This window comes from Lepisosteus oculatus, chromosome 11 (genome assembly GCF_040954835.1).
Source record: "Lepisosteus oculatus isolate fLepOcu1 chromosome 11, fLepOcu1.hap2, whole genome shotgun sequence".
Taxonomy (NCBI): Eukaryota; Metazoa; Chordata; class Actinopteri; order Semionotiformes; family Lepisosteidae; genus Lepisosteus; species Lepisosteus oculatus.
The window spans coordinates 1012681-1032213 of NC_090706.1; the positions used below are offsets into that span (position 1 = coordinate 1012681).

Below are 19533 nucleotides of genomic sequence, written 5' to 3' on the forward strand. Positions count from 1 at the left end.
TGCAGAAAGCAACCCAGAGCTGGGTCACACCAGCATTTCGCCAGCAAGAGAATTTTGTTTGATTGGTTGGTGGATGTTTTCCAAACTGAGCCCTTCAATGACACCAAAGAAAAAAAAAACACCCAGCACAAAACAGAGCAGACACAAACTCCTCCTGATGCACTAGCTCAGCCATGGGCAGCACACAGGGACTGAAACGCAAGGTCAGGCAGAAGAGGCATGCACTGTTACCACAGGGGCAGGAACAGGGGGTGACAGCAGTGAGAGGGCAGAGGGCTCCGTTGATACGAGTATGTCACGGATGTACAACAGCAATAAAAACGGACATAAGTTAGAAATAGGAGTAATTAACAAATTAGTGCAGGCGTTTTATCTGTTTTACACCGTTGCTGAGGGAGTGCTCACATCCACTGTAGTAGGTAAAAACTAGTCCAGCTGCCAGGACCAGAATGAAAGGAATTAATAAAAACAGAGGCTTTTTGCACGAGGCGCTTTCCTCTCCGTACAGCAGCACGCAGAGGTCCACACCGGCTTTCCGCTCAACAAGATCCCTCGACACTTTCTGCACATACGGCAGGCGGCCATCCCCCGACAAGCTAGCTCACAGTCAAAGAATGATATTAAAATCTGCAACACCAAAGAAAACGTGGCGGGCGGGAGGAGTGGAAATATCAAGGACAGATACAGTAACTCTGCCCTGCTTAAAAAACTTCAAAGAAAAAGAGCTTTCAAGTGTTTGTGGCTGGTTTGATTTTAGGTCTGTTTTATGCAGTGGAACAAATGCTAACTACGGGGAAGTCGATCAGACTACAGTTGCAGGGCACTGTCCATTTCTTTTGGGTTTTGACAACTGTTGGCTCTTATAGAAGCCAACACCAAGGACTGGGTAGTCATGAAGTTATCCTATTATATTTTTTACTGTTTTGCTCCCTCAGTGCAGTTTGTACAAGAGCACTGCAGCTGGCGAAGCACAAGAGAGAACAGACCACTGTGCATCTTCCTCCCATCAATACATCCCAACACAAGGAAGGAAGCAGGAGCTCCTGGGGGACTCAGTGTTCGTCCATCCAGTCCACTCCTGTGCGCACTGTCTTCCTTCACAGGACAGGTGCTGCAGTGGACCAGGACATCGGAAACAGTATACGAAACTATACTGTCATTGCAAGCAAGCGAATGAAACATGAGAAAAATACACAATGGGCTGCAACATGGCCAAGCTCTTGGGGGAGATTGCTTTCATCTCTCGCGCCTCGCAGGGTTGAATCAATAGAGGTAATAAAACAATAATTCTCTGCTTGGTTACGTGCGCTTGGAGCTCCCTTGGGGGGCTCGGGACCTCTGTTGTTCCTCGAGGCAGGACTGGAAAAGAGCGAAGAGCAGAAAAAAAACAGGCCCAACAAGCCATAAGGAAGAAAACCTCCAAAACACCCTGTCACCTGCCTCCCCTGCTGAGCCAGCGCACCATAGCCCTCCGCAGAGCAGAGTCACACCAGATCGTCTGTGAAATCGGCCAGCCTGTGGCACTGACACACACGGCGCGTTCCCCGCGCGCCGATCTGAGGACATTGCGGCAGACGTGGTGGCGTCCCGAGGAGCCAGGACAGGGCTCGATCTGGACAGCGGTGGTCGTGACACGAGGAGGAGACGATCTCCACCTGCAAACCCCCGGCACACCAGCTCTTTCCGCGCGTGGAAGGACGGTTTCTCTTTTCCAGCTTTCACAGTCCAAGTATGACTTCAAAAGGGAATGCGGAAATTATTTTTCCAAAGGTAATAATTGTAACCTGGCAGCTGCTTTTGAAACCTTGACTTAATACTTATCCGAGCCAGCCAGTAGCTTTGATCACTCGCAGACACTGTGTTGGCTTGAGAACTACAATTCCCATAGAACCCACTAAGCAACTTGCCGACAGCATCTGCGTCACGAGTCCTTAACCACTTAACCACTGGATGAGCCCGCGGCACTCCTGGCAGTCGGCTGATAGCACGTTGATCACACCTACAGCAGTGAACTATTGCAAACCAGTGTCGGCCTGTGCAGGAGTTCATGACAGTCTGCGTGCATGTGCACACCATAGTACATGGCTGTAGAGACAGCGTACCTGCACGCCTCCAGGCCCAGGAACCCCCGACTTGGCGTAAGTGAATGCACCAGGCCTACAGACAGAGCTGGGGGGCTGCAGCCAGGACCCCCAGCGATCCTCCAGGGGCTGAAGCCCCGGCACATGGGAAGCACATCAAGTGAATTAATGGTGGATGAAATGAATTAAAGAGAGTAGTCCTGTGAAAACAGAGCTCTTGGAAATTAGCTGGGTCTGCGCGTTAAATACACACAGCGCCAGTTCCCACGGCCCAGGGCTTATCGTGCCACGGTCCATCACCTGGGAGCCACAAGGAACGAGTCCAGAGGGAGGCTCAAAGCAGAAGCAATGAAGAGAAAGAATAGGGAGGCTTAAAAAACACCTCGTCTCAGGGTCTCAGCAGTCAGGGGGTGCTCGGTGTCATAGAAGCATCGGAACAGGATCAGACCCCTTGTGGAGTATTTTCATTGTGGTGGGAAGTAAAGAACAGATGTTTGCGTCATTCCACCATGCAAAAGAATTCCTGCCGGATCGCAGGCGCCGCGTGGCAGCCTGAACTCAAGCTAATATTTAGCGCAGTGAAGAGGCCGCTGACCTGCAGACTTGATTTCTTGCACAAAGAGCGGGCTTCAATCAGGCCTAATCAATTCGGTCTGGCTGGACCTGTATAAATCCAGCCGTGTTCATTAAAAAACGAGGTCCCCAAGGGTTAACTGCAACAATTCATCTCGGTGCCCGGCCATTAAACCAGCCCAAGAAGGCTGGTTTGCATCTGCATAGCCGATGAGTGGAATTAATCTCCACCGTCACCCTCTGGATTCCAGCCACCTGTCTTAACCTTTCTGCTCCATCTTCTCCTTGACAGGTGATGGAGGGGAGTTGTCCGAGGGAGGGAACCACCCTTTTCCAATAAATAACAAAACTCCCTGCGGGACGGCGGTGTGAAAACACAGCCCTCGACTGGGATCTTTCCCGATCGGTGACGCATTCCCATCCAGCTGTGCGTCAAGCATCATGAAGCTGAACCGAAAACATGAAAAAACCTGAAAAGCACTCGATCGAATCAAGCACCTGAGTAAAAAAAAATACAATTTAATACAAGCTTAATACCATTTGTGCGTATTTGTTTCTTTCATTTCAATGAGAACAGCAAGAACACATGTAATATAGATTAATTCAAATGAAGGCTAACATGGCTGTAGGCTGTTGATAAGAGAATCTGACTAAACCAGTCTCGATGGCACAGGGGACAAGGCCAGTGATCATCAATGAAGTCAGCCTTTTAAAGGGTTACGAGTGCTTAACCCAGCTGGGACACATCGCCCAGGCTGAAGCATATCCAATAGCTGGCTCTCACCCACGTGACCCTGCTCTGGGCTTTCAAGCACTCCGAAATTTCGGCCCTCGGCAAGGATCTCATCCAGACTCCAGTCCACCAACCACACAGGATCTCCAGGAAGAGAAGTAAAAAGCAAACACCCCTGGCTATCTGAACGACAGGAAGATCCACCTGCCCTCACCGAGAAAGACGAACAGTTCCACTCTCACTTTGTTAAATACAAATAATAAAAAAACAAGTGGTGGAAATCATGCTGCATCCAGAGATCTCACACAAAACTGAAAGCACATTTTCTGTAGAAGTGTCTCAAAGCTGGATCAAACAACTGAACACCCTCATTCACACACATGGCGATTCTCAGAACAGCTACAGTAGCATGTCTTCAGACTCCACCACGATACCCCAGTAATCAGCAGTACAGCAGGGAGCATGTTGGTTTGGGAATCTGTCAAAGTTGTGAGTTCAGTCCTTTCTCTCACGGACAGAGTGAGACACAGACCAGAGGACAAGTAGAACACAGCACCATTTAAAACTGATGGTGGTATGTCATTACTCCAGGGGATTAGAGGGGACTGTGCAGATTAGATGTTTTTAAAGACGATGCCCTAGCTTCTTTCCAAAAATTGACAGCTGAGATTTGGGAATCGGTGAGCTCCTGACTCCAAAATGGGCTAGTTAGGACGAATGGCCTACTCTTGTTTATAATTCTTCCAATGTTTCCTCCCAGCGAGCAAAGGCTTCCCAAAGCTTTGCAGCACAGAAAAACACCAATTGGATTCATTTTTGCTGCATTCAGTTCTCTTCTTGATTCCACAGAAAACTCTGCACTAATTGAATTTCAAAGATTTTCATGGACACCTACCAGCCTCAGATCACACATAAAAAGCCATGAAGATAGCGCTCCTCCACGCAGTCTGAAAAATGACAAGCACAAAGAACAAATCTAATCTGATAGAACAATTTTCACACCTCAGCTGCAAGAAAAATAAAAGCTGCCTCTCCTCCTATCCATCTGTCTATCTATTAATCTAATCAAGGGCTTCCAGCTCAGCTGTGCAGAGGGTGACCCTGCCGCAATGAGAGCTCTCCCTCTAGCAGGAGCGAAGCCTGTTTTCAGCTTGCTCGACCCTGGTGTGAGATTAGTGCCCACAAGCAGGTCCAAAGCCACACCCGTGTGAAAACCTGATGGTGAAGTCAGCATGCACACTGGAGCTGCAGAAGTTCGGGATGATTTTAAAAAGCTTCACGTGGCTGTAGCACGGTGTCACAGCACTTGGGAAGATTCCTGGATTGATCACCTACCTTGAGTTAATTGGGGGTATTTTCGGAGTAAATCACACGTCTTGACTGGATATTTCACATAGATTTGAGCCGACAAATTAGAAAGCTTTCCGAGCACCAGTGATACACGGGCATCACGCTGGGTTCTTAAAGGTTTGCTAACATGGTTATTAGTTGTTTTAGACTCTTAAGCTTTCAGATAACCTGGAAATCAGCTGAACAGCAGGGAAGGGCTGATGAAAAGTGGGTAAACAGTGTGAACCGAGAGACGGTTCTCCTCCTTCTTGGCATTGTAAATAGCTGATTCTCGCTGCTAAAAATACCTGTCTACACTCTGCAAGCAGGGCTGCAATGTCTTCAGCACACCGGTACCGCTACAGAGTTTAAATCCAAGACACAGCTGTGAAACTCCCTGCACACGCAAAGACAATGCAATGAAGTGACCAGTCACAGTCACTTAATTTCTCAGCTCCTCCGGAAAAACAGCCTCGCTCCGTTTTTGAGAACACAGGCTCCTGCACTGATGCACAGCAGCCCCGGAGCTCGTCTGCCCGGGCTTACCTTGCCGGACGTCTCTGGGAGCGACGGCGATGGCATTCTTGGAATGCAGCTGGGTGACGCAGCAGTCGCTGCTGGGCGGAGACAGGATGACGTTGGAGACGGTGTCGTTCTGCGGCGTGGCGGGCCGCAGGGGCGGCGGCGGGGCGGCGTCCGGGCAGATGCAGCCCGTCTGGGTGACCCCGCAGCGCTCGCTGGTGCCGCTGGAGCGCAGGCACTCCTCGAACCAGCGGCACAGCACCCCGCAGGTGAAGTGGCTGGAGTTCTCATTGTTGATGAGCAGCACCTCCACCAGGTGGAAGTCCAGCGCCTCCCGTGGCGGGGGCTGCGCGGCCCGCGGCTCGGCCGTCAGGCACAGCTGCACGAAGTTCTTGTCGAACTGCAGGAAGGCGAAGGGCCCGCGCGCCTGGCACAGCTCCACCCCCTCGTAGGCGATGTCGTCCAGCTGCGTGCAGGTCTGGTTGGAGAGGTAATGATCCAGTGGCAGCACCATGGGGGAGAAGCGGCGGCAGGCCAGCTCCTGGCGGTTGAACTTCAGGTAGAGCGAGTACTTGGTGGGGTCGGGGTTCTCCAGCGTCCAGGAGCAGCCCGCCGCCAGCCGCGGGAAGAGGTCCTTGACCGAGAAGGAGCCGTACAGCACCCCGGCCACCAGCGACGAGCACGCGGTGCTCTGACCCAGCAGCTCCGAGCCCGCAGCCAGCGCAAGAAGAGACGACAGCACAGACAGAAAGAGGTGACGAGCAGTGTTCATCCTATGTCATTTGTCCTGCGGAGGAAAGGGGAGAGGAAAGCATGAGGCGGGCAGTGCCACGAGATCCTCCAGTTTCTCGGGCCGCTCTCCCGGGGGTCCCCCGAGTGCAGGGCCCGTCCAGGTGACACCAGGGGCGGGGGGACAGACTGCCTCGCCAATCGAACTGCAGAGGCCAGAGCGAAGCGAAGCGAAGCCAAGACATCGGGGTTAACACCTCAGGCAGCTCGGCGGGACCTTTCATTCAGCAGAGCAAAACATTTCCCATTAATAGAAGCAGTGAAGTCAGACACAGCCGAATAAAGATGTGAGATCAGTCATAATGGACACGTTGGCACAAACAAGGCTAAGTTGGCACTCCATTTCATTGACAAATTAATACTTGGTCGCTTACCAGAGGGCTATAATGGACCGGATGCTCTCCTCTTTCTTGTAACCATTTTCATGGTCTTAAAATCATTATTACAGATAAAACCTATTTCACCTGCTTTATTCCTATATGGAATAATCAAATTATGATATATAACTTTCATAAAAAATATTCAGTTAAATGTGTAAACCAAATTTCAAATCACACATTAGCACTGAGAGCAGCACCAGCTCAGCCAATGGACTTCCTTGCACAGTGATCCTGCCTTGCTGAATAAACATGATTTTTTAAAGTATGCGTGCTTGGTACTGTATAGAGGTGCAAAGAGAATGAACATATACATTTTAGGATTTGGAAGATTAAAGGATGAGTGCTTAAGGCTGAGGAATAAGGAAATCTTTAATTCCAGCAATCTCTCTTCTGGAAGCTAGGGAAAAGGGAGCAGTTATTTTTGGTTATATAAAACCCACTGTCCTGCCTGTGCTCCTGACCCTACTGACACCACAGACCTCCCGACAGTCAGTCCAGACTCAACAGAGCTCTACTCTTCAAACACACTGCAGGCTGGGAGATCTGACTGCGAACAAGCAGCACTCACAGGATGGCCAGCATCTACGCCTGGGCTGTCCAGCCCAGGAGGGCTGGTGTGTCTGTGCAGGGGGCCCAGTCCAAGCGGACCTGTGCTACAGGTAGGTCTCTTTAAGTAGTCTCTTTTAGCAGAAGCATCTTAAGAGCTGGGACAAGCTGTTCAAATTGTATAGTTAAGTCAGGATCCTGCTGGTTGAGCTCATTAAGATCTGAACGGGAATGAAAGTCCGGAGAGACACCAGCGCTCCAGAACGAGGACTGGACACCCATGGCCTCCCCAGCAGTGGGCTGGGAGGAGCTCTGCACACTCAACACTGCTACAGCACAGATACAATTTTAAAAGCGGCCAACTGCCTCTTTCCTCCACAGCTCCACTGCTTTTCTGTTTTCCCAAATGGTGCCCTAATTAAGCACAACCACAGCAATGTGAAAAAGAGAGAGTACAAAAACCCTGGCCCTTTTCTCGTTGTCTGAAAGCTAAATTTTTAAAAGATCAGATCCAATTGATGTCCACAGATCTTTACACGACCGCCGCAAGGTAACTTCAAACATATCCTTCACCCTCCTTCACTTTAATGTAATCAACCTCTGAAACGGCACTGTTCATCTTAAAAAAGAAAATAAAATGAGTAGTAATTAAAAAAACAACATTTTCCTAATATCTCTATGGTTTGTTTTCACAGGTATTACAATAAGCAACTTCAAAACCTACACCACTTTGTGCAGCTGAATTCCGCCTTTTCAATTTCAGAGTGCAATTCAGTCACCGTTTGCTTGGGAGAACCACATTAAAATAGAAGTGCGTGCAGCATCCTGTATAGGAATTGCGATTTTGAGTCATCTTCCAGAATGAGCATGGGAGACGAAATACACTCGTCTGCAAAGGTCCTGCTTATTGAAGGAATTAATATTAGGCCTCTCCGCCTCCTTGTTTCAGCTGATTGAACTGGGCGGTTTATTAAAAGCATCCAAGGACGCAGCAGCCAGGACGTCTTGAAGTGACACGTGACTTCTCGTCAACTCATTCACAGCAAGCACGCGGCCCCTCTTAGCTTGTTAAATGTTATTTCGGTCCTGCACAGAAAAATAAACGAGGAGGTCTGACGCTGGGATACAGTTGCTTCAGTATGAGAGTAAAGTCACCCTACTGCCCCTCCGCTCTCTTCTCAAGTTGACCGTTTTTATCGCCTCTCCAGCCTCAGGTGTGTACCCAGCGTGACCTCGAGGTGTGCTGTGGGGAAGTGGGCTGAAGATTCAAACAAGCGAAGACTCTCTTTCTCGGAGGCTGGAGACACGGGTCTCTCGCTGTGCGCCAGGGAGTCTCTGGACTGCTGCTGCACCTGGGGTCCCAGCGGCCAGACCCGGTCACGCAAATCGTATTTATTTTTGCTTAATTGAAACATTCTATATCTATTGTACTGCTTGCTTGCAATGGTTATGTGTTTTTCTAAAGCTGATTGAGATTTTGCTCAAAGTGAAGAGGACAGGCATGAAACTGACTGACTGGCTGATTTTACAGGAAGATTTAGTTTGAGGCACTAGTGGTCTGGACCAGCCTCCCCCTGACAGATACCAGCGGGCTACTCTGCAACAAGCCCATGTAATTAAACACACAGAAGACTCCATCTACAATGAGCAATTTCTCAAGAATACAATTAAACATGTATGACAGGCTGAATAACATTCCCCCAGCAAATAATAATGGCAATGTCTATTCACTTTCTCCTGGGTTAAACAGGCTGGCCTTCGAATACTTGTTTCTGACAAGACCGATGCCCATCTATCACTCAGAAACGCAGCTGTGAGCTCTGAGAATTGATGGGGTTTATGTGTCTGACTGCCTAATTGCCTGTGTCCAGCTATTCCAAACTTCACAAGCCTAATTTGCATATGCTCCAGGGTCGCACGCACCCATTTCTGCAATTAGACATATTTCTGTCTGCTTTTCTGCGTGGGTTATTAGACTTACTGCACTTCTTTCATCGTGTGTTTATTAATTACGGCTCTAGGCTAATTATCCGTTGAGACAGAACAATTGCATTTAACTGGGTTAATCCCTGGAGCCACACAGGGCAAAAGAGCGATTTGTGCACAGTTGGGGACAAGGTCGCTGCTGAACTGAGAACAGAGAATCACAACCCTGAGCCAGTTCACCCAAACTGTCAGACAGATCTTCTGGACAAATACACCCAGTCCTCATCAGTCCTGGAAGTGACTGGGTTGTGTAACTGCAGGGCTTCGTAGTGAAGGATCTCTTGCCAGGCACTGCGGTCCACATACAGTATAGCCCCTCTGCTGCTCTCCATCACCGTGCTTCAGTACAGCCAGATCCTTAATCGTGCTACTGATCCTGTTATCCTGTTACCAGTCCCCGGTGGCTTTTTGTCCAGATCTGCCTCAGGAAAGGCGTCCCAAGATAGCCTGGATGGGAACCAGGTGGGCAGTTCTCCTAAAGGCGACTGTTTCAAGTGTCAACAGTTTTTCTTCTTGAGGAAAAGTTACTTGCTGGCTCAGTCCCGCGTCCTCTGTGTGAATCTTCACAGTCCCAGGCTTCCTCTTAGCCTTGCTCATATTGTGTGATTAACAAACTGTTTCATCTTACTTCACTGCAGCCCTTCTTCACCAGACACTTTCAGCCCGGATCGTTACAGCAGAGGAATAAACAACAGTGGCCTCAATTGTTGTGTGCATTACAGCTGTGGAGTACAAACAAAACATGAGTGATTGCGCTTTGACAGATGCGATGCTGAGATTCGCTCTTGTTTTATTGATGTGTAGCTCATTTTACAGCAATTTTCTTAAAGGCTGAGTTGAGATTGTGGTTGGAGCGGGCGGCTCAGCGAGGAAGTGCCAGGGGACCGAGCTGCTGTGTGCCGGGACTCAGCGGCACCTCTGCAAGAACAGACGAGCGCTAGCGAGGAAACACACAGACATCAGAACCACACTCATGCCAGCACTTCCTTTACTGTTGTTTCAGGATTTATTTTTACTTGTTTCCTTTCCTTATATAGCAATAAAAGCACTGGGGCAATATTACTTCCTTGCTCACTCACCTACCCACCCATGTCTTCATCTGCCATTCAGCACCTCCTTTTCATTTCAGGAAATTACGACAAGGCCAGTGGGAGTCTGGAGGCTCTGCCACAGTCGCTGCAGACGTTCTTCCAGAGCTGCAGTCTAAACGCAGCGAGCGACGACGGAGGGAATAGACAGACACACCAGCCCAGCACTGGGAATCTTTCTGTTCTCCCTCTTCTGTTGCTCATGTGAATCCAGGCTTCATCTGTGCATGACCCCTCCCCGACCCCCGCCCCGGCTCCAGCCCACAGCACTGACGCCGCCCTCTCGCTGCCCCTCTGCAGCCTGTGCCTCCCACTCACACCGCAGGTATGAGCAGCGCGGCCCACGAGCCTCCGCTGCACTGGGAAGGCTGGAAATGTCAGGAGAGGTCTGCTCTCCGCCAGCGATGTTGAAAGAGTGGGAAGACCTTTCTGAAGGAAATGCTAATGGACCTGCAGAAAAGGCCGTCTTCCCCCTGTAGCGGAGCTTGAATACTAATCGCAGCGACCTGCTTGTTTGTCTTCCTGTTTTTTCCCTGGCTTTCAGCAACGGGGCTCAGCTTAGGTAGGCCTACCGTGGGTGTTTTAATGCACACATTTTATTCGCTGCCTGCGAAGCCCTTTCTTTGCCTACAGTCAATTTATTTAAATGAAGAGCCCATCCTCAGCCTCCCCACCATAACCACACCCACAGCACAGAATTAGCTCTCTTCCTCCACTGCTCAAAGAGCACCTGTTGGGCTTCTCGAATGGCCCATTTCATGATGGAACAATCACTTCTGTGAGGGACTATTAAGAACAATTACGACCCATTACTGTACATGCAGCCTTGCTTCGGCTCTCTCTAACAGAGCAGCGGCAAAAAACAAATGGTAAGAAAGCTGCCAAAGAAATCGGGAAACTCTGCAACTTGTAGAGTCATGTGATAACAAAATAAATCTTGATTAATTATGCACAAAACCAAAAAAAAGAATTGATACCATTTTATTCAGTTGTATTTCCAGCTCAGGGCAGACAAACAATTCAATGTTAATAAATATAACCATGGAGACCTGGCGTTTTTAAATTGCGAATTTAAGAAAGGTGCATTTGGAAAGCATTAGAGAGCACGTGGTAGCTAGTGTGCAGGAACCGGATTCAATCTTGCCCCTGTGAAAGGGGCGGCGCTGAAAAAACACAGATCTGCATATCTAGGAAATGTTCGCACTCCTACGGATTAAAGAGAAAACTGTCTGGAACCCTGCTGGATCTGTGACAGTTCAGTATTTATTTCACAGTGTTGCAAAATGAGTAACGGCAGTACTTCCTGTTACTACAGAGGCAATACAACCACGTATGATCCTACAGAGGCCATGCTATCTTTTTTTCTCAGAACAGGTTCTACTAAACATTCCTAAAGTGAGATTCTCATCATAAAGCACCCATGAGCAGTTTAAAAACTAAAGTTGGCACCAAGATCGTCATTGTGTGGGGGGTATTTTCTGAGGTCCACGCCTCGCATGACAGTGCCGCGTGTTTCTTTCGAGGAATGACAAGGGCACGACGCAGACCAGGCTGTCCAAAACCAGCACGCTTTGTGGTCACCCTTCCTGGATGCCATGAGGACCCAGCCTTCCTCGCGTACTCCCCACAACACCTCGATTCGCAGACAAACCAAAAACGTGGCAGGGCGACTTGCATACGGCGCTGACCTTGCTCAGCGCTGGAAACAGAGGATGGGTATCATCTTAATTTAATGGAAATTAGTCAGGGATAATTTAAAATATGCATCCTGCGCCGCGGAATATCTGCCGTGCTAATCCATCTCCGTGCAAACTTAATTCCACCTTCGGGGAACATTAAAATCTTTACGCACCAGTAATTCAATATGATTTATCGACTTACTTGGAATTAACCACCCCTATGCTAAAGCTCCTTTAATATTCTTTATTGGTTGAATGGATACATGTACATATATAAATTATTCCTCATCATTCTCGAACGTTTATATATACCTATCTGCGGTGTGTAAAGGAGCAAGAGGTTAATTCCTCGCTCGGAATGAAACGGAGTGAAATATTTCAGGGGTGCGTAGTCGTGAGGGGGAAAGAGGAGACAGGAGGGGAAGATGAAAGGACAGAAGGACGGCGATTCGTCAACCTCTGAGTTCTGGAGGAGGGGGTTGTACCAAGTCCAAGGATAAATCTGGTCTCCTGTGTGTTGTCTCTCCAGCACCAGAGCCTTTCGATCCAGCAAGGTGTGAGCAATCGTGGCAGGGAGAGTGACGTGGGGAATAGTGCCTCAGTGGTGGACAATCTTCCCTCTTCACTGATGTAAATGGCCGGACACTTCCTGTGTGAAATAGCCACACAGGTCTGATGCCCTGTGGGGGACCAGGCCAGAGGGGACTAGATAGAGTTTTGCAAGAGAAGCAGCAGTGTGTGACACCATGAAATGCCTGTCGTGGACATGAGCCTAGACGGGGGACTAGAGAACGGAGGACAAGGCCGGTAGCTGGCGGTACTGAGATGATTGTTGAGTCTGGCAAACAGGTTCCAGTTGAGGGTCATCCTGTTAAACAAGCCTTCTTTGATGCCCCTGGGAATCACAAGGGTGCTGGGTTAGGAAGGGAGGAATGTGGTGCAGGAAACAGGATTTTCCCCTGGGCTTGTCACAGCCGGGGATGTATTTTAGCTTGGGCGAGGCCCCCTCAGAGGTATGCAAAGAGTGTTCTGTCCTGTCAATGAAACAAAAGACTGCATTTTGAAAGTCTGATTTTGTGAGTGAGCTTTACTGTTGTGTAAAATGATTAAATCTAAACTATGAACTGTGAGTTTGTATTTTTTGGTGTAGAATTAACTGCTGCTTGTATATTTGCAGTTCACACAGGGACACAGCTCCTTGCTACGGCATCCCCAGCAGCATGTGTGCAAGGGTCCAGGACTACAGCAGTAAAACTGGCACGGAGAGGAATCTTATCCAGGGGTGAGGGAGGGGGAATTTGGAGGATCCCTCTTAAATGCACTGTTATGGATACAGGTATATTCTGAGTTCTCCAGGAATTTTATTTTAGCAGCGAGTATTGACCCACTGCGTCCTCTGAGTTTATCGCCCATTGTCTTCAGACTTCACCTGCACTCATTCTTTCCTTCCCCTCAGCTCCATCTCCTCACGGGCACAGAGCTCAGCGAGGAGTGGGTGAGATGAATCAGCTCAGAGAAACCAATTACTGGCTAACATTAGGGCAAAATTAGAGTGCAGACATAGATTGCAGAATTTATCCCTGGTTCTGAGAGAAATGAAATGCAATAAAGCTTAAATGGATCTTTTCGTTAAATGCTGTAGCTGCAGATTCCCTTGACGTCACAAGCTTGCTCCCTACCCTCTCCTCTAACTGCACGCTCACCTCCATCATCCAGCCAGGGATTTTATCAGCAAACAACTTATAGCCCCTTTCCAAATTGGTTAGCGTTATCTTTAAAAATAATAATAAAAAAAGCTCTTAGCAGGACCATCATTAGCCTTTACAGAGGCCAAAAGCAGTTTACATGCCAGCAGCCCATTTCTGGAGCCCTTTGATTGGAAATACAAGCTGTCCTCTGTCCCTCACTCAGCTGGGGGCCGCTGACGATGAGCCACGCTGAGCTTCTGGGGAAGGAACCCCCTTATTCTAGGAAAGGGGCACTGTGTAAATTTTAAACAACTTGCAACAGGAAAATGAATGCCATTTAAAAGTACTTGTATGAAGGCAAGCAACGTCTTTATGTTTTACTGAAAAGAGCAAACTCCAAATCATACCTTCTCTACAACCGTGCTTTTCCTCTAGACGTCCCTTTAATCACAAACAGTTACCCACCAATGCCATTATTAAGGGTTCGGTTCTCACAAAGGCACTTGTTCAGATGTGCTTTAATTAAACAGGCAGACCAGCACTAGCGTTTTTTGCGCCCTGCATGCCCACTCCAGCCAGAGGAGTGTACAGACTCTCACTGCATGAGCTATCCACAGCACACACAATGCCTGGATGGGTTTTTGAAAAGTTCACCTTCACCAATGCTGTGCCGTATTGTTTTTAGTAGACACAAGGCTTAAGCATTAGAAATGGCCTCCCCTCCTTCTATCTTGCACTCCGTCTCTCCTAAAGCAGCTCTTTGATGTGCTGCCAGAATGTTTCTTCACTCTTTCTCTTTTTTCTGGAGCAATCCAAAGTCTTAAAAGTTGAGTTGCTTCAGCTGAAATGTGCGGAGCTGACTGTGCAGGTCTTTCTGTTTGATCTGCTCTGAGCAAGACAAGACATCAAATCGATAGCATCCTTATTCCATCTCTGCATCTACGCTGGGCAGCTCTAGTCATTCATCTCATTTAAGTTTTTTTATATTTGATTTCATTTACTTAGCTTTAAATCTCCAACCGCAAAACTTATCTTTTCATTTTTTCTTCTCAAGAGGAAGTTAAAAGCAGGAGTGCAGCAGCACAAAGAATTTATTGCTAAAATAATAACTAATAAGAAAGCATCAAATCTGTGTGAAGATTTCTTTCCTACCCAAACTGGGAATTAGTTTCTTTACCTCCTGCTTTGCTTTTTTTAAGGTCAGTCAGCAGGGTCCTCATGCACTGACGGCCATGCTGTAAGACATCCCAGCCAGCAGGGGTCTCTGCAACATATTGCGAAGCCTACACAGTGCATGGAGACAAATGACAAAGCTCAGACACTATGACAAAGCTCCTGCCCTGAGTCATAGTGCAGGGTATCCCACCAGCTTGCTACAGACATAAAACTGGAAATACAAAGCAGGAAGTGGCTGCTTAGTAGAAAGATGTGGGTGTTAATGCAGACACCTTTTCATCTTACAAAGTGCAGAACCAAGAAAAAAGGGAAACAGTCTCAGGATATATAGTTGAGTGTGGCACCGAAAACAAGATCTATTATTTCATATGCTATAATGAAAAAATGTTCTCTCATTTCATTTTTAATATTCAATATATTGAATTTTGGTCACCATCATACCAAAAGGATATTGGTGTCATTCCAGAGAAGAGTGACCAGGCGCATCCTCCAATGGAAAGGAATGCCCTGCACGGACAGCCTGAAAGAACTACAGTAAACCCTTTTAGTCTGAAACAGAGAAGACTATGAGGGCACCCAACCTGACGTTATGTTGGACGTAATAAACCAACGCAGCCACCTGAATCCTGACAGTGCCAGAGATGTGGTCTGGAGACCTTGTGACCTTCTCTACCTGCTCACACCCTGAGGACCAAACATTGACAATGACAATGCACACTGCACACACTGCTGCAGGCACCAGCATCTTGACTACAAGAAGTGAGCTGAACCTTAGCTACCATTTCCTAGTGGAAGATTTGGAAGAGAAATAATGGACAATCAAGAGCATATTTTACTCATCAACTGCTACACACAATAATGTGCTCCAGATAAAGTGTTTGTCTATGTCTGTCACTGCTCAACAAGTACAGTAAGGCATCTAAAGCAGGGGGTACATGGGAGAGAGAACCAATATATTTTGTGTCACTGGGAAAGGAAGACTGCGAGTTTCGAGAAAGTGTGGTAAATACCCAGCCTGCCAGTCAGGGCTCTGTAAGGTTCTTCCAGGTTTTTCCATAAGACACCCTTCATTGCTTGATCTGAAATCACAGGTGAGATTTCTAACAGGACACTACGTGACAGGCAGCTGTAACAGGTGGACCAGTAGGTGGCACTCCTCCCTGTGGCCCACTATTTCCAGTCCAATGTGCTGTAGGTGGAGCCATGCTTCAGATGGTAAACTGAGGCACTGACTACTTAGTGATTAAAGATGTGGCAATGTTTGTAGGGGAGCAGGTTGGATTCCCTGAAGCTCCCCCTGGTGCAGCAGTTTCTCCCCCCAGATCTGCTGTGCAGTGTGGCTGCGCCTCAGTGGTAGTGAGGTGATGTGGAGTGTATTGTGATCCTCTGGGATGAAAAGCGATATATTAATCCAATCATTACTTTAAAACAGCAAGAGGATTTGCAAGCACCCAGGTGTAGTTAACTCGAATGGAAAAAGGCTGAAGAATCTGGCTGATAAGTGGCCTCAGGAAAGGGGACAAAACCATTAAGTTTAACAGCAGTTACGGTGTAACGTGTTTTGACAACTTCTCAGACTCCTTGACTCTGTACCGACAGTTTCTAACAATGAAGTTCCTATCCTCCTGGGGCGTCCGATTCGTTGCCAAGTGCTGAGCCTCGGACTGACAGCTTTTTGAAGAGCTTCTAACAATGCCTGTTAGATTTGTGCCTTTCACTGTTATTTGCAGCCCTTCCCTTTGCTGCAATGTTACAAGCAACACAGTCAACCCCTTCACCCCAGCTACAGAAAAATAAAAGCCAAATTACCCCTTCTTTCCTTGTTAACGGTTGGTTTTTAAGCTTCCAGTTTCCCTTGTGAAGTGTGTTGTCCTAAAGACGGCGATTCTGTCCCTCTGTCTGTCAGTCTGCTGTCGGTGCTCTAGACTTATGGGAGTCCTGCTAGCTTGTTCTCTGGTTTTGTGAAGTGAAAACCCTGTGACAAGCCTTTACATTTCCAAAAACCCATCCAGATTTAAAGATCAAAACACGGAAAAAGACTGTTTTGGCAGCTACAGTGAGCAGTGGCCAAAATTTTCAGCCGTGCCGAATTTCTGGCTAGTTGCCTTTTCTGTTTTTCTGGTTCGCTGCGTCTCTTTGCATTCACATACTGACCGGTAGCGAGAAAAGAAAATGTGATACCATGTCACGAGAAAACCAGGAGATAGCGGTAAATGATCCACAGAAAGCGGTTCATTGGATTAATGGGGGGGATATTATCGGGGAGGGATGAGGAATGCAGGAATATTTATGTAACGGGTTGAATTGTCTCGCAGAAGTGAAACATTCCTGTGTGCGCACACATACAACTGTACTCACCTGTACACACATGAACACACACGCATGCACATGCACATGCACATGCACACGCACACGCACGCTCACACGCACACGCACACGCACACGCACACGCACACGCACACACGCACACGCACACGCACACACGCTGACACGCTGACACGCTCACACCACTTGCTCTCTTTCTCCCTGCACCTTCACGAGCTGGTGGCACTGGCAGCGCTTACTGGCGGCTGCAATCTGAGGTGCCGCTGCTGACCCTGCACAGGCCGCAGCCCCCAGACCCCGCCTGCTCCCCGGCCTCAAACAGAGATCATAACACAGAGCTCATGGCCGCCGATAGCGCCGAACTGGAACAGCATCGCCACGAGGACGGGCACGGTTAACAACTCCATAGCAACAGCAGTCGATGTGTAAAACAATACCTTATTCCCAAACCTGTCAAATTACAAGCAGTGTTAAAGAACACTGAAACCAGTAACGGAAAACAATTTAACTGTTGTAAGGAAGGCACAAAATATTCATGCGACTTCTGCTCTTCACACGTTTAACCCATTAACTGCATTAGTAGATACAGTCCCAGGGTTCAGGTGTGTCCCGTTACATCATTTAACCTTCTTGTAACTTTTCTAATGCTGCCTTTGAACAGTGATTCCTGGTTGAACTGCAGCTTCCTGCTTCGCTGCACTAAGACCAGTGGTGTCTGCCAAGAAGAGCACCCCCAGCAGATGAGGGCTGGAATGTCATGAAGGCCGCTGTTCCTTTCGAGTCTGCTATTAGAAGTACAAGAGGGGCTGCAAATGAGTTCACCCCCTCTAGTCTATTTGCTAATTAACAGCTAATTGGCCCAGAAACAATTATTTCCACTCAGTTTTTGATGGAAAGAATCTAGAGTATCGGCTTCAAAGACACGGCCGGGCAGTTTGATCCACACTCCCACCACTCATTGGGTAAAGTCGTGCCTCCTGTTGTGGTTTTCCGCTTGCACCCTCTGGGTCACGCCTGCTAGCGGCAGACTGGTCCCACACTGGGCCGCACCACGTCGCCCCGGTCGGCTGGTCAGAGTGAAATATGGGAGCTGTCCCAATGTCCTTGCGCCAGCAGCCCCTCTGTTACTGTAGCACAACGGCTTCTGAATGTCCAGGGTGTCCAGTAAACAATGGAAAGCAAATGCATGCAACAGGAATGGACATGAATCCGTTCCGGCACACAAAGCTCCTTCCTGCCTCGTGCGCCCAGGGAAGAGCACATCGTTCTTGTGCCAGAGCGGCGCTTGAGCCTGCCCTGAATTTATGGCTCAGTCGGATCCATAAAGTCTAACTAGACCTCAGATAAAGCCATTGGGAGCTGGGCTCATAAAGCTCACTCTACCTTTTCACGGCATGCATGTTTCAGGACGGCGCGCCGCTATTTCTCTATTTAACTTGCACATCCAGACACGGCAGGAGCCAGAGACCGCCGCCAGGACACAGGGGTCAGCCGCAAGGTGGGGAGGTTAGGACACAGGGCTCCTCCAGACACAGGAAGGAGAGTCCGGGAGGAAATGGAACAAGGCCAGCCTGCTGACCCTTGGGCTCTGACTTCAAGGAAAAAGATTACACTGGTAAACAGGCCCTTTGCATTTAATGACGAACAGCCCTTCTCCTTCTAGTTTGGAATATTTAATACAGAACACCACGTAAGTTGCACTCAAAATGTTTTTGCAGCTAGCTCGGCTTACCTTAATATGACTGCAAACCAGCCTAATTGAGCTTCAGCCATGAAACCAGAGAAAGATAATCTCCCGCTTGCTCCTGAAAACCTCACAACGCTGTACTGAAATAGAGGGAAAGGAATGCGATTGCAGCCTACAGCAGAGAAAATGTAAGGCAATGAGGCTGTATTCGCTGTCTTCAGTCTGAGATAGCCCAAGGCTCTCAAACAACAATATTAAAAGTGCAATTAATCTACATTAAATATTGGAAAATACAAATTTGCAATAAGCTGGTAAAGAGAGAAACCACGGAGTGCTCTTCTCTGAGTACTGCAGACAGGCCTCTGCTGACAAGGCTGATGGAATTCAGATTCAGGTAAAATGCAGTTGATCCAGCTCTGCTCTGGTGCTTGACCTTGTGCTATATCTCACCTACCCAGTCAGCACCTTATCTGCTCTGAACAGCTGACCTCGCTTGTTTTCGAGCTTCCCATACAGTCGACTACAGCACGGTCATGCCCCCTTAGCAGGGCTCCATTAGCACAATACTCTCGATAAATCATCACGAGACAGAGGGGCAGTGGGGATAGGGCTCATCCAGGATGCTTCTCCTGAGACACTGTCACGAGTGTGCGCCCGTGAAAGATCAGTCAGGGCTGGAGCGATCTGAACCAGGCTGGGCCTCGAGTCGGAGAGCTCAGAGCCAGGCTGGGCCTTAGGTCTAAGCAATCAGAACCAAGCTGGGCCTCAGCTCAGAGCAGTCGGATCCAGGCCGGCCCTCGAGTTGTAGAGGTCCGAACCAGGCTGGGCTTCTGAACGCTCTGAGGGGTCTGAACCAGGCCGCAGGGGGGACCTGCAGATCAGATGCATGAACTCTTATCTACTTCTCAGCTGTCAGAGAAGCGTCCCAAGCTCTGGAGCTCAGAGGAGTAT

General features: G+C 48.4%; 1 protein-coding gene across 16 annotated transcripts in view; it reads right to left on the bottom strand.

The window, feature by feature from the left end:
- Window positions 1-19533, bottom strand: part of adgrb2 (adhesion G protein-coupled receptor B2) — a 164212-nt gene that overhangs the window by 117888 nt on the left and 26791 nt on the right. For all 16 annotated transcript variants that reach the window (XR_011190951.1, XM_069195381.1, XM_069195382.1 and 13 more), the window contains exon 2: window positions 5263-6025. Coding sequence is in view for 15 of the 16 variants with exons in the window: in XM_069195381.1 (XP_069051482.1) it covers window positions 5263-6010 (748 nt within the window). In the remaining variant the exon portion in view is untranslated. The remainder of the gene's footprint in view (window positions 1-5262; window positions 6026-19533) is intronic.